Source organism: Genypterus blacodes, unplaced genomic scaffold (assembly GCF_046128005.1).
Source record: "Genypterus blacodes isolate CSIRO-AG114 ecotype Tasmania unplaced genomic scaffold, CSIRO-AGI_Gbla_v1 ptg000145l_1, whole genome shotgun sequence".
Taxonomy (NCBI): Eukaryota; Metazoa; Chordata; class Actinopteri; order Ophidiiformes; family Ophidiidae; genus Genypterus; species Genypterus blacodes.
In genome coordinates, this window is record NW_027466947.1 from 148,012 (window position 1) to 162,493 (window position 14,482).

General features: G+C 45.1%; 3 protein-coding genes across 3 annotated transcripts; 1 reads left to right on the forward strand and 2 right to left on the reverse strand.

Annotated features, from left to right (window-relative positions):
• Positions 1-658: 658 nt before the first annotated feature.
• On the reverse strand, positions 659-3,505 carry rpl9 (ribosomal protein L9). Its single transcript, XM_076165453.1, has 7 exons — positions 3,353-3,505; positions 3,144-3,259; positions 2,502-2,597; positions 2,141-2,273; positions 1,836-1,916; positions 1,125-1,251; positions 659-794 (listed from the first exon to the last, which is right to left on the reverse strand). The coding sequence occupies exons 1-6, from the start codon at positions 3,396-3,398 to the stop codon at positions 1,145-1,147; spliced, it is 579 nt and encodes a 192-aa protein (XP_076021568.1). The 5' UTR covers positions 3,399-3,505; the 3' UTR covers positions 659-794; positions 1,125-1,144.
• A 773-nt stretch (positions 3,506-4,278) lies between these two features.
• lias (lipoic acid synthetase) lies at positions 4,279-8,237 on the forward strand. The gene is made up of 11 exons (XM_076165452.1): positions 4,279-4,433; positions 4,582-4,757; positions 5,062-5,155; positions 5,332-5,412; positions 5,784-5,940; positions 6,047-6,104; positions 6,215-6,343; positions 6,874-7,019; positions 7,117-7,187; positions 7,274-7,385; positions 7,635-8,237. The coding sequence occupies exons 1-11, from the start codon at positions 4,350-4,352 to the stop codon at positions 7,694-7,696; spliced, it is 1,170 nt and encodes a 389-aa protein (XP_076021567.1). The 5' UTR covers positions 4,279-4,349; the 3' UTR covers positions 7,697-8,237.
• Positions 8,238-8,303: 66 nt separating this feature from the next.
• ugdh (UDP-glucose 6-dehydrogenase) lies at positions 8,304-13,255 on the reverse strand. The gene is made up of 12 exons (XM_076165465.1): positions 13,005-13,255; positions 12,000-12,161; positions 11,500-11,601; positions 11,198-11,398; positions 10,908-11,105; positions 10,651-10,798; positions 10,474-10,568; positions 10,245-10,375; positions 9,946-10,085; positions 9,210-9,301; positions 8,975-9,085; positions 8,304-8,873 (listed from the first exon to the last, which is right to left on the reverse strand). Exons 2-12 carry the CDS (start codon positions 12,159-12,161, stop codon positions 8,769-8,771), a joined length of 1,485 nt encoding a protein of 494 aa, XP_076021580.1. The 5' UTR covers positions 13,005-13,255; the 3' UTR covers positions 8,304-8,768.
• Between the last annotated feature and the right edge of the window lie 1,227 nt (positions 13,256-14,482).

A 14,482-nucleotide genomic window follows, 5' to 3' on the forward strand; every position in this document is an offset into this window, starting at 1 on the left:
ATTAATCGAGAAATTCATTAAATGTTCCATAAAATTGCCAATTCACAACTCCATTACACTGCACTGTGTTGTACTAAAGTGTGTGCAGGCCACAGTGGCTGATGTGTGTGTGATTGAACCAAACCTTCCAGGCTCATTGTCATTGAACGCCACATGCCGGTGCGGCTCTCCTATCTGACCACAGGGGGCGCTACCTACACAATCAGCTCAGCTCTTGTCAGAGAACAAGTAGAGACGTGTGGTGGGATGATGCAGCAGCTGAAGATGGAGATTGAGCAGTGAGTTAGCGATGAGCTGCAGACTCCACTGGGCCTCAGCTCAGGCCCTCCAACTGCTGCTTAGCTAATCAACTCCAAGTTAAATCTTCCTTGTATTTAACTGATATTTATAGATCTGTTTTAGGTTCATGTTACGTATTGTCTCAGTCTTGCTTTAGTGAAGTGAGCATAGAATCAGACTCATGGCTCGTCTCAGGTTCGGCTTTGCCTCGACTCATGTTTGTGGTTCAGATGTACATGAATGGAGTGCCGCTGCTTGTTCAGCTGTGTGGCTAAGACACAAGCATGCAGCAGGTAGCAGATGTGCTCATGTCTTGTGTTCATGGTTGCACCATTCTGTCCTGATCGAGGCAGATTGGTGAAAAAACAAGCAGAGAGCATTTTATGTGGAAAACAGGGTAAACTTTATTTTGTCATAACAGAGCTTGGGGGTTTATTCTGCATCTACTTCTTCCTCGGGTCTTCTCTCAGACGTAGATGCTCTCCAGAAACTGGTGGTGTGCTGGATCAAAGCCGCTGGAAAGAGTCAGAACACAGCGTGAGAGCAGGAACGGACCATGCAACATCAAGGTCAACCAAAATGCATTCTATCATTTAATTATTACAGTTAAAAGGTGTTTCAGAGAATAACTGCATGCTGAATGGAACTGTTGGTATGAAACATCTCATACAAAGACTGACTGTTGAAACATACTGCTATAAAGCAAATCTCATATTAGTATATAAAGCCTCTCGTTTGCATGATTGGATTTGTTAAGATCTCTGGGAGAGTAAAGGAAGATAAACTAATGACCAATGTAAATAAACAGCTCCCCCTGTAGGCCAGAGGGGGTCACGTGTTCTCACCTGTTGTGTCGCTGTAGATTTTACTTATCCGCGTCCACTACGGTTCCCTTCTCAGACACATAAATACCATCCAAGAATTTTCTGATATCCTTATTTTTGACTGTGGTGGCCTGCTGGATCAGAGCGGCTGGAGGAGAGAACACACACGAAGCAGGTGAGATGGGAGGTTCAGACAGTAAAGGGCTCTATGGTAACGAGGCACTGAAGGACACAAACGGCAGAACGTCTGGATGCACAGGGCCAGATTTCTTATGCTAAAAATGTTAACAGTCTGGATATCAACGCGATATCAAGAGCATTCAAGTTGCTTGTGCCATCAAGTTGAACCTCAATCTGATCAGTCCTCAACAAGGAACCACAGATTCAACAATTTTTTTAAAAAGGTTACTTTGAGATACCAAAGAGTTTGACTGCCTACTACTAACCTATGTGGAAAACTAAATGTTCAGTGTTTGATGCTTGAAGAACTGAGGGACAGCAGGTTCATAACGTGGATCCCGTCTCATGATACTCAGTCTATTTTTTTCCAGACAGAACATCAATGTCAGATCTTGAGGCAAACAATCCTTTTATTAAAGAAAGTGTAACCTCTTGACCAAACGACAATGGAAATAATAAATACATACAGGACCACCCAGACGTGTGGCAGTGTTCCACATTATAATCTATATATATATAAAACACGCTCTGCTGTGAGATGAACAAACATACCTGAATTTGACACAAGCTCAATGTCGTTACCCTCCAGCACCAGCTCGTCTTTCTGGGCTGCTGAGAGCATACAGTTCACACCTGGAGAGAGAAGAGAGAGAACAATCACTCAGGACGGAAAATAGAGAGGGAAATTAGAAAACATTCAGCATTTTAACTAATGTTTACCATTAGTTAGGAACATTTACATTCACCACCTCAGATGTAACATTAAAAACTTGGATCTAACAGAACATTCAGACGTTCAGCTTTGTTGGGCTTTTCACTTGCAGTTGTAATATTTCCAACATGACTCGCAGACTCACCTCCCCTCATACGGACGCGGCGGATGTACTTCTCTCCCAGGAAGTTCCTGATCTCCACCAAACTTCCAGCCTCCTGGATGACAACGTTAATGGGGAAATGGGCGTACACAGAACGCATCTTGTACCGGAAACCCTGTGGCCAGAAAGGGGAGACATTGAGCCTGACGCACAATAGGGAACACAAACACCTCGGACAATGAAGCCACATGGCTACACAGTAGAAATCACCACAGCTGTGAAACACTAGAGCCAAAATAGGGAAGCAGAGTACAGCATCAAGTCAAACGGATATCAATATTATTAAATCCATCACTGATTTGTAAGGATAACATCAATCAGGAGAGTTAGACTGTGACCTTACCAAAGTGACTCCCTTGATCATGTTCTGGACATGGCTGCAAATGGTGCGGACCGTGGCCAGTTCCTTCCTGTTACCCCACCATTTATCCACACGCAGCTGAGGAAGACAACAGTTGGCTTAACTTAATACAAGATTTAGACTTGCTTGACACAGAAGCTACAACCACATTAACAGCACATAAGATGCATGGGGACAGAATATATAGGTTGTTTGCATTCCATGATGCTTAATACAGCAAGCGTGCATGCAAGGGAAGCAGCAGGGAAATTAAGACAAAGGGCGATTAGATGACTGACTAAATAAACTTGACAAACATTAGGTGGATGTGTTGGAGGAAAGCAATGCCAACTTCAAACTAATGATGGAGTTTACAAGGAGTTTGAAGATCTAATATGTGCTTTACTCTGCACAATGTTACAATCCTGACTAACCACAGAGCACCGGGACGTTTAAAATCAACAATCAGGCCAACATCACATCTAACGTTGAAGTGTGGTCATAATGTCTATGATCCAAACAGAACACAGCAGATTCTGGCCCCTCCATGTTGCACCTCAGACCCACACATGGCCTCGTAGCTGCACTAACATAACATCTCAACGGCCCTGACTTGACTTAATCACAGTAGCTTCTGTTGTTTACCTTCTTGGACTTCTTGCCCAGCAGGCAGAGCTCCAGGTTGATGTGGTTGAACTCCCTGACGAGTTTGCCACGGGGCCCTTTGACGGTCACTGTCCGTCCCTTCAGCCTCACCTCGACTGTGTAGGAAGGGACAAACGGGCGATTAGTAGGGAAAATAGGAAGAGAATACGTCCATTTCGAGGGTTTAGCTGGTGGCGGGAGACTCTTACCTTTGTCGGGGATGTCGACGGTCTGACTGCTGAGAATGGTCTTCATTCTGTAGTGATGAAGAGTGAATAGAGCTTTAAAGTTTGCTACGTTTCCATTGCAGCTAACAGCAGCGGCTAATGCAGCCGACAACTTAAGTGCAGAGCCCTGGCACCTTAAGGGCGACGGTTAACATTACAGCTGTACAGGTTTCTTTCGTTTATATTTAACTTAAGTTAAAAAGAAGACTGCTCTGGATTGTTGCGCCAGTCACTACACACATTCACACAGCGGCACATCAGCTAGCGCCACTGCTAACTGAAGGATAGCATTGGTGGAAAGTTCCCACGCTTCCATTGAGACAAACTGGCATTTCAATATTATAAACTGAGACAAACAGTTAGTGAGCCTGTAGTTGAAACCGAGAGCAGGCGAATGCGACATCTTTAATAACGAGTGATCCCGCCGCGGCCCTGAGCTCAGACAGGCCTGCGACGGAGGAATCAATGGACTACAACGATCATATCTGATTAAACACGTACAATAAGCAGAAAATACAGCAAGGGTTTGGAAACGAAATGATGTCCGAGTTGGACAGTGTAAAATGAAACCTCGGTCTATCTAAATAGACTCGGATGGAGTTAGATAAAGGCACCGATGGACATTTTTGTGTATCCTCACCTCGCCGGTAGCAGAGGAAAGGAGGAAGGAAGGACGTCACGACGTAATTGTACTGAGCGTGCGTGCCGTCATCAGGCAGAACTAAACGATCCCAGATATGTGACTTTCAAAAGCTAAATTGTGTGGAGCGTAGTTGTGTAACTCAATAACAATGATATACATTTATTTTACATCAAAAAAATAATAATGATGCATACTTTTAAAACATACGCAGACATTTTTGCGGTTGTGTTATAGCTTTTGCCGTTCCTGTATCAGACCAAAGCAGTCGCTCGTCGATATTTATGTTGTTGTACGTAGCAGTCCTCAATGACGCTCCTCGCTTATTAAGCTTCCACCATGGCGCTGCTGAAACAAAGTTGTTGTTTTGCCGGTCGTTTTTCCGCCAACAATCTCTGGTTGAATCCAAGATCTAACCCGTGTGTAAGTACTTCACTCACTAATTCTTCTCCTTTCTAAGCTAAGGCGCTAACGGCTAGCTTCTCATGTAAGTCACGGGGGCTCGACTTTCTGCTTGCTGCCTCCGTGTTTTGTTACGTCATGTGTAAAGAAGCCGATCACCCCTCTGCAGGTTTATGCCCGAAATCTGACGACTCTGTCCAAATCCTCCTCGATACGGGCTGACAAGAAGAAGGAGCTGCTGAGTGACGATGGGCCTGATCTACAAGACTTCATATCAGGGGAACTGTCAGACAAAGCTGGCTGGGAAGAGTACAAAGGCAACCTGAAGAGACAGAAGGGAGAGAGGTACGTCAGCAGAGACACTACAGACACATCAGTGCTGGTGAATATGAGTGACAACGTGAGGATGTCGGTTATAAAAGGTGTGTGAAGTCTCCCCAGACTCCGTGTGTGAGTGTATGGGTTCAAAGAGCAGACTAAGCAGGAGAAGCCTTATCTGCCAGGCTAAAGTGCCCTTGTTGTACGGAAAATGAATTTCTGACCGCTCTCTTTATTTATTGAACGCTGTATTAAAGTTCACTCCTCTGCTGAATCAGCGCCACCTTGAGAAAGAAGCCTGTTGGCTCATTGATCTGTTGTTGTGTTCCAGGCTGAGGCTTCCTCCATGGCTGAAGACCGAGATCCCCATTGGGAAGAACTTCAACAAGCTGAAAAACACACTGAGAGACCTCAACCTGCACACAGTAAGTTGTGTGTGTGCAGGCTGTGCTGTTTGTTGGTGTTGTCCCCTAATTTGAGGGCTTCCAGCTTGTTGCCGACGCAGCCTCATACTTCCTGTGTTACTTGGCAGCACACTTTTCAAATCCCATGTCAGTTCAGTTGTATTCGAGGTGTGTTTGTGTGTCCTGTGTGTTGTCAGGTCTGCGAGGAAGCACGATGTCCCAACATCGGGGAATGTTGGGGAGGAGGAGAATACGCTACAGCTACGGCCACCATCATGGTGAGGCTCCGGACTCACTGTGCAGCTGCTCATTTTAATAACACACACACACACACAGTTTCACATAGCAGTTGAAAATGTGTCATTTGGATTATTGAAACATATATTGCAAGTATGACTTAATGATTTATCTGCCAACAAAGTAAAAAATAAAATACTGACTTTTTAATGCTACAAATATTGATGTCCTCTGCCTGAAGGACTGCACTTTGATGACGGCCCCTAACTACAACACCTGGATAACCAAACTGTAGTGAAACCACTGACAAGAACCAATGCATTAACATATCTGTTGAATATACTAATGATAAGAGATGAGATGAGTCATTAACAGGATCATGTAAAGACACACCCTCTGTCTCTGTGTGCAGCTGATGGGTGACACATGCACCCGCGGGTGCAGGTTCTGCTCTGTGAAGACATCTCGCCGGCCCCCTCCTCTGGACCCAGACGAGCCCTACAATACAGCCAAGGCCATCGCTGCCTGGGGACTGGACTATGTGGTTCTCACCTCAGTTGACAGAGATGGTAAGAGGGTCACGACCCCCCTGGGTGCTGCTTTACATCATAGCCAATACAAAATCTGATACCATTAGACTTTGTGTACAAATTTCTACATTGTCCTCTCTGGCAGACATTGCTGATGGAGGAGCAGAGCACTTTGCTAAAACGGTCTCCTACCTGAAGGAAAGGTACCGTAAACTCTCACGCCATAATACGCAAACACCCCTCCCTTAGAACTGGGCCTGTGTGCGACATGTTGACCAAAGAAACTAATGGTTCATGTTTTTCCTTCATCTAGGAACTCTCAGATCATGGTGGAATGCCTGACCCCTGATTTCCGTGGGGACATGGCCGCCGTAGAGAAGATCACCCTGTCAGGGCTGGACGTGTACGCCCACAATGTGGAGACGGTGCGTGAGCTGCAAAGGTATGGACGGAAATCTGGGACCTCTGTGTCTGACAGCAAAACAACTGGGCTTTTTCTGTGTTTCTGGACTGAAAATGAATCCAATTGTATCATATCTGTGTCTGAAGACAGTGACTACGGTATAGATTTAAGACTGTGTATACACTTTCCATCTTTAAGTCATTTTGCCTTGTTTTCATACATTATACACATATCATCAAGTCAAATAATAAGACCAGAAATCTGAATTTTAACTTGGACATAGACGGATAATATGCTGCAACACACTCGTATACTTTTGTTATACCATTCATTTATCGGACACGAGTCAGGAAGCTCTGACAGAAGAAAGCGGTAATTCACAGGCAACACCCATCCTGACCAGCAGGGGGCACAAGGAGCCATTTCCCTGCTGTGAGTTCAGAGAGGCAGAACGCCAACACATCCTGTTTTCACTGACATACATGACAATTACATGACGTAATTGTACGACATATTCTGCATGTATTTACCTTTTGTGTTTCTTAATTTGCTAACATTGTTGTTTGCAGACACGTGCGCGACCCCAGAGCCAACATAGACCAATCACTGAGTGTTCTCAAACACGTTAAAACAGTCAAACCCACTGTCCTCACCAAGACCTCCATCATGCTGGGGCTGGGAGAGACGGACCAACAGATACTCAACACCCTGACTGGTGTGTATATACTCACACACACACACACACACACACACGCGCAACATGTGATGGTCAGTACAACTGTTTGGTGAACACACTGCTGGTGTTGTTGCAGAGCTGCGGGAGGCAGAAGTGGACTGTTTAACACTGGGCCAGTACATGCAACCAACTAAACGACACCTTAAGGTGAGCATGAGTTACTACAGCCACAATTCAAGGTCCTGTGGGAACAGCTGACCATCTGATATCCACTTTGGTGTTTGTCTATGCAGGTGGATGAATATGTCACTCCAGAGAGGTTTGCACACTGGGAGAAGGTTGGGAACGACATGGGCTTCATCTACACTGCCAGCGGGCCCCTGGTGAGATCCTCCTACAAAGCAGGTGAGAGACGCAAGAATGTGCAGTCTACTAATGCACAGGCTACTAAAGAGCCTGTGTCTCCTACAGTGCTGTGTTCATCTGCAATTACACTTACATTTACAATCAGTTTAAAGCAGACACATCTTAAAGTCTTAGACCACTTAATAAAGAGTGCTAAGGTCAATACTAAAGACTATTCATAATGCTCCTTTAAAGAAAAAAGTAGAATAAACAGGGAAGCCTTTCTAACTCTAAGCATTTTCTCCACAGGTGAATTTTTCCTGAAGAATCTGCTGAAAAAGAGAAAAGCAGAGCTGACTGTGACAGAGTGAAAAGCATCTGCGGCTCCTGCAGACTGTCCTCCATATTCAGTCCGTCTGTGCATTAAGAACAATACAACTGGCTTCAAGCTTCATAACGTATGTCACGGCACAGCCACACTACTAATTGCACACTGTCCAACACTTAAATTGTGATAGAACAAGTGATAATGGCTTCATGTTGAGACAAGAACAGACAGACTTCTGCCTCTCCTGGAGCCCAGAGCTCTGCTATCACACAAGATCTGTGCAGAAGATCAAAGAGTACAAACAGCAGTCTGAGGTCTGTTGCAGGCTACTAACAAAAGAGACAGCAGTCATCAGCAGCAGATATAATTCACCGTTTAGCACCCGAGGGGCCCGTATATCACACCTGCTCCAGCCGCCCCACCCAGGGGCCCTGGACGGCACACTGACCTTTATCAGCAGCCTCACCTGTTTATGAGCTCTTTGATGTTGATTGGGGGTGATGCAGGTGTAGGAGGCTAAATTATTTTTACTGTGACCCTGAGTTGTTTGAAAATGTTGTACAATTAAAGGTTAGTCCAATTTTTGTTTCTCTCTTTTATTAAATAGCAGATTTCTTTCTGAACTGGTTGGTTAAATAAGGAGCTTAAACTCAGGACACACATCACATTTTATTGCATTGGCCCATTTAGTAAGCAGCGACAGAGAAGACAGACTGATTAACACACAGTCAGTTTATAAAAATATTTTAGAAACAGTATAAAAATTGATGAACTTGATAACATAGTAAAATACTGTAAGAAAGTAGATCCAAACAGAGTATTCCATAGAAATTGATCACCGACTGCATCCTTTAAGGTTAATTCATGCCAATGTAACAGATTAATGCTGAGTTTGTGTCTGGAATGATTTTCCACTTAAGACTTCCAAACTAAAGGTTCTTAATCACAGTTTGGGACTAAAGGCTCAACCCACCGTTAGGCAACAAGTGAGGCCGTGTGGCGTTTTTGATCATCAAGCGTGGAACAGCAAGAGCTGTGTGTTAAATGTTTGACCAGCAAAAGGGGTGACTGGAATGTGTGTTTGTGTGTGTGTGTGTGTGTGTTGTGGGGCTGATTTAGACTTTGGCTTTCTTGGTTGGAGGTTCAACGGCACGAGGACCAGAAGCAGCCGGGGTGTATGGGATACGTGTGGATGTCACCTTTTTGCCAATGGTCTCAATCTGCAGACAATAAAAAGACAGGAAAGTATCAGAATCCAAACAGCAGCCGTTACTGTGGTTACTCAGGCTTAACGTGACGACGAGGCTGCCTATCTGCTCACCTGGAAGCCGATGTTCTGGAGGTCACCGTGGAGGTGATCCAGCACTCTGCGACCATCAAATATAAAGGCCGGCTTCAGCATCTTCTTGTAGATCTTCTCATAGTCCAGTTCCTGTATTGATTCAGACGGGAGGGACTTTTAACATTTAACCTCCACATCTGACAACTTTCATGGCTTTTATCCTTTCAGATTTAAGCTTTTTTTTGGGGGGGGGATAGTACAAAATGTGTGCAACCTTAAACATGTCCCACTCCGTGCAGATCACCAGCGCGTGTGCACTCTGGCAGGCATCATAAGGGTCAGAGGTCACCGTCACCAGCTCCGACACTGCAGAGGAAACAAAGGTAACTAAGAGGTAAACGTGGGCATTCTACAAACCCAGTGTGAGGAGAGTGTGTCTGTAGAGGGACTGGAGGCGTCGTACTCCCACTACACGTCTAAATAACCCTTAATCTAGATCTGTTAAGCTTCCTTTGGTGTACAGACATAAATGACCTACAGAAATGACCAGGAAACACTTTGACCTACTGGAGCTTTACTGGCTCTTCATCACTCCTCTTCAGCTATCCGATTAGTGTGAGGTTATCTTCTCTCCAGGAGTGATGGAGCTCTCCAGGTATGTCAAGGTAACGGGCACACGTTCCATAACTGTAGACCTTATCAGACTATGTTCTCTAATCAAACTCAGAGGAGTAGAAGAGAGGAATTTACTGCTCAGTATCACAAACTAACAAGGACCACGGGACAGAATCAAGTCTTTGAAGGTTCCTCACAAGGATTCATATCCAAGAACGGACACACACACACACACACACACACACACACACACACACACACACACACACACACACACACACACACACACACACACACACACACACACACACACACACACACACACACACACACACACACACACACACACACACACACACACACACACACACACACACACACACACACACACACACCTCTCTCGGGGTTGTCCTCTGAGATGTTGGGCTGTGAGAGGTCATGAATGATTTGCTCCTTCAGCACCTTTGGGTCGTAGATGTACAGCTTGGCTCCCTCGTCCATCAAATACTTGGAGATATAGATACTGGACGACTCCCTGGTGTTGCAACACAAACACACACACGTGCGCTCAGATTAAACAACTCTAAAGGAGGTGAGAGGCTATCGCTGCGTGACTGAGAATGACTGTGCGTTTATGAAAGATACAGGCCAGAGGGTTCAAAGGGCTCCTGTGGCTGCTAGCACACATGCTAACCTTGTGTCGCCGGTGTCTTTCTTGAAGGAGAAGCCCAGCAGAGCGATCTTTTTGCCAGTGACGGTGTTGAAGAGGCAATCGATGATCCTGCAAGCAAAGCGCCGCCTCTGGTACTCATTCATATCTATCACCTGAGGGAACGACACAGATTTAAAATGTGTCCTGTGAAAGACGCCACGAGAAGAAACCTTAGGAAAAAGGACACTCTGCACTTTGCTGTAGGTCTGACCTGCTGCCAGTAGGAGGCCACCTCAGGCAGGTTGAGGGCCTCACACAGATACACCAGGTTCAGCACGTCCTTCTGGAAACAGCTTCCACCAAAACCTGGAGAGGAGAAAGTCATCTGTATGGAATCGAGTCATGAAGATGCACAGAAGCTCCGTTAAAGCCGTAGCACGTCGCTCACCGATGCTGGCTTTGAGGAACTTGCTGCCTATCCTCTGGTCCATGCCGATGGCCTTGGCCACTTCCTCTACGTCGGCTCCCGTGGCCTCGCACAGAGCGCTGATGCTGTTGATGCTGCTGATTCGCTGAGCCAGGAAAGCGTTGGCTGCCTACACAAGCAAGACATGTTGGTTATATTGGCTTATACTTATTACAGAACAAATGATCGGACATCCAAGACACACACACACACACACACACACACACACACACACTCACCAGCTTTGAGAGCTCAGATGACCATGTGTTGGTGGTGATGATGCGTGCCTTGGGAACCCAGTTTTCGTAGACGGCACACAGCGCTCTGATTGCCCTCTGGCCTTCCGCCGTCTCGTCTCCACCAATCAGGACGCGGTCTGGTTCCTTCAGATCTTTCACTGCCGTACCTTCCGCAAGAAACTCGGGGTTGGACAGCACCTACAGGGGAGGAACGGGGACAGAAACTTAGAGGGAAACAGGCTTTTGTGATTATAGGGAAATAGGGATTGTCTTTACTCGATTACACGCACATGGAGGTTGAGGCTGGGTTTGGTGTTGGCATCAAATATCCGTCTGATGCTCTCAGCCGCTCTCACTGGCACCGTGCTCTTCTCTGTCACGATCTTGTAGCCATCAGACACCTCCACAATCCGCCGGGCACAAGCCTCGATGAACTTCAGATCAGCTGCACGGCCCTTCCCCATGCCGTAGGTCTTGGTGGGGGTGTTTACCTGTGGAGGAGGTCAAACATGAAAAGACATCAACCCCTCCTCCACCCCCCAAGTCACAAAGCTGAAGTGTGAGATGTGCAGGCGGTGACCAATGGACTTACAGAGATAAAGACGAGGTCAGCATCCCTAATGGCCGTGTCGACGTCTGTAGAGAAAAACAAGTTTGTCCCTCTGCATGATTCCACCACTTCTTTCAGACCCGGCTGGAGAGAAGAGGAAACAAAGACAGGGAGTTGAGAAACGCACAGGAAGAACATGGCTCACACAGTTCCACGCGTAATCGGAGCCCCAGACGTGTGTGTGGGTCACTCATGATGTCATAGTGACAGCTGCGGCTGATGCAGAGAAGTTGCAACACCGAGCAATCTGGAACTCATTACCCTACAGTGATTCTCTCTCTTCTTTTTCTTGGCATCAACTAAGAAATGGTTGCTTAACAACAAGTCTTTCAGGGTGGTTGACTCTTGGATAGTCAGATGAGTGTGTAGAATGTGTTCATCAATATCATTGTTGAAGGATGGGCCACACCCTCTCAAATTAATACCAGAGGTGACGACATGAACCACATCGTCTGTGCCTTCAGCTCCGGTGTGTGTCATACCTCATATATGGGCAGAGTGTCGGAATTCCAGGCTTTGATTCTGGACTCGTTGACGTCCACCACAGTCACTGTGATCTCAGGACACATCTGGGCGATCACGCTACACGTGGGGCCTCCAACATACCCAGCACCGATACAACAGACCCTCTTTATCTGAAACATCTACAAGAACAACACAAATCAATGAATCACACATCTAAACAGCATTCCTCATCCATACGGCAGCTACTGAAAGTGTGTGTCACGGCTTAGTGTGTGTCATGGGCGGGTGAATGTGGAAAGACAGAAGGAAGTTGATTGTAGATAATTAAGGAACTGAAAAGACAATTGATAAGGTAAACACCCATGGAGAGCAGGGAGACAAACCCATCAATAACCTATCATATCGAATATAATGAGCCTATATTATCACCCAGTATTTGTCATCACACATAAATCAGTATAAGCTACACGTCCACACAGACATTAAGAATATGCTGAACCTTTTCCAAAGTTTGAATTTAAACTTATGTTATATTTCTCAACATAATTAATGATCTAATAACATGCAGAAACACTTAGCCAAAATCACACACACACACACACATTTATCTCGTTTATAGTCGCATAATTCACACACATTCTCCAGCATTTACCCCAAAGTGCCCCCCGAGTGTAACAAAGACACATTCTCTTAGACTTTTCCATCTTAATTTAGAGTTGTTTGCTAACTATGGGTCCGTCTATGCTCAGGTCTGCTCTCGGTCTCACCTTCACCGCTGCGGAACATAAAGAGCCGCTTTCATCCCGGCAGAGCCACGTAGAGCAGCACACAGAGCAGAGCAGTACACAGAGGAGCCTTTGAGTCGCTGCACAGAGCAGTAGACTCTAGCTGGAGGTGCTACGCGGCGCCGAGCGGAGTTATCGCCGTTAAACCCGGACTAGTTAGACTTTGCATCGCGTTAATCTGCTCTGAATCTAGTCGGAGCCCGTTAGCTCGCTAGCTGCCGTTAGCTGTGGTTTTACCTTTGCCAACTCGACAGGCGGTGAAGTTGCAGGAATGTGTGTCTCCTCCTCGGTCCCACTGAGGGCAAACACGCAGCGTCACACTCGAGTCTGTTCTGAGATGAAAAATAAAATAAAAACGAAGCCTGGACAGCGCGACTCACAGCATCAGCAGCTTTGACTCACAACTTTTCCCTGCTGAGAGTGAGTGTGTGTGAGTGAATGGAGACAGAACCCCAGTGAGGAGTCTGAGCACAGCGCCACGGGGAAGAGGCGTTTCCGCTGTTTGGGGTTTCGAAATAAAAGCATCAAATACCAACCAGCGCACTCACACTCTCACACACACACACACACACACACACACACACACACACACACACTGACTGCTGTATAAATTTGTTTTACAAGCTAAAATATATTTTAAACATATTTCAATAACATAATAATAATAATATATTAATAAACATTATTTCTGGAACCTCTCTTTAAAATATAGTAACAATAATACTAGTAGGTACACTTACACAATGTATCTTAAATAACAACATTTTAAAAACCCAAAGCCCAAAACCTGCTGGCCAGAGTCCCTCAGTAATAACGTGTAAATGCTTAGTCACTGACACAACTTCCTTACTAACTTACTAACTAATGCCATTATTAATCAAAGTAGTTTAAACTGTTTAACACAACAAGATGTCCATTCAGGTCTATGCTGGAATGTGCTAGCAAAGGAGTACAGTGTGATTGTAAACTATGAAATATTATTGACACATGGCATACCTGCATTGCAATGATGCAGAGTTGGTTATACAGGAATAGGCGTCTTAAATATGAGGAGGCACACCCTCACAGTTCAGGCTCACTTTCATGGTATCTTCACACAAAGAAACATCTGATCTGACAGGCACAGATCTGGTGAGGCTAGAACATCTATCCTGTGTTATAATTATGTGTGACAATGAGGCAAATGAGTCTATAGCTGCCTGTCATGAACATGTCAAAGTGTTTAGAATATTTTTGCAGATAAACACTTTTACTTCAATACACATCAAAAAAACATTTACTCCACTGCTTTTGTCAAAATGGGCAGGATTATTTTGGGAAAACGTTTCTGTTGTTGGTATTGCTTTCATTTGTTGTACAAATGTTCTTGTGCGTAATGCTAAGTTAAATATGGAACGCTACAGAGGAGTCCTGACATTGTAAGTTACTTCTTTCTTTTCCCATCTGCAGCATATTGAGCATCATCAGAGCTGTTGGTATTATATGATTGCATCATATTCTTGCATTCTAATGCAATCGTGTCTATCACAGTTGAGGACATCATGTTTTTAAAAGCTTGTCTTCTACATAAAGTACAAAAAGTTTCATTTCAGTGATTTATAAGATTGATAAGTACTTTTCCAATCTTAATGTAGGCTGCATTTTGTGTTAAAGACCAATGGAGTGTTGGCTTAGATTCTGTTCATCCAAAGACTGCTGGCAGGCTCAGGGAAGTT

What these genes read in the sequence shown, in the direction of transcription:
- rpl9 (XM_076165453.1), bottom strand. Translation starts at nt 3,398, where the DNA reads ATGAAGACCATTCTCAGCAGTCAGACCGTCGACATCCCCGACAAAG. An exon ending in TGGGCAAGAAGTCCAAGAAG is followed by an intron (nt 2,598 to 3,143) that starts GTAAACAACAGA and finishes TGTCTTCCTCAG; the next exon opens with CTGCGTGTGGATAAATGGTG. An exon ending in CCGCGTCCGTATGAGGGGAG is followed by an intron (nt 1,917 to 2,140) that starts GTGAGTCTGCGA and finishes TTCTCTCTCCAG; the next exon opens with GTGTGAACTGTATGCTCTCA.
- ugdh (XM_076165465.1), bottom strand. Translation starts at nt 12,161, where the DNA reads ATGTTTCAGATAAAGAGGGTCTGTTGTATCGGTGCTGGGTATGTTGGA. An exon ending in CTGACCTCGTCTTTATCTCT is followed by an intron (nt 11,399 to 11,499) that starts GTAAGTCCATTG and finishes CCTCCTCCACAG; the next exon opens with GTAAACACCCCCACCAAGAC. An exon ending in AAAGACACCGGCGACACAAG is followed by an intron (nt 10,086 to 10,244) that starts GTTAGCATGTGT and finishes TTGCAACACCAG; the next exon opens with GGAGTCGTCCAGTATCTATA.
- lias (XM_076165452.1), top strand. Translation starts at nt 4,350, where the DNA reads ATGGCGCTGCTGAAACAAAGTTGTTGTTTTGCCGGTCGTTTTTCCGCC. An exon ending in ATCCAAGATCTAACCCGTGT is followed by an intron (nt 4,434 to 4,581) that starts GTAAGTACTTCA and finishes ACCCCTCTGCAG; the next exon opens with GTTTATGCCCGAAATCTGAC. An exon ending in ACGGTGCGTGAGCTGCAAAG is followed by an intron (nt 6,344 to 6,873) that starts GTATGGACGGAA and finishes TGTTGTTTGCAG; the next exon opens with ACACGTGCGCGACCCCAGAG.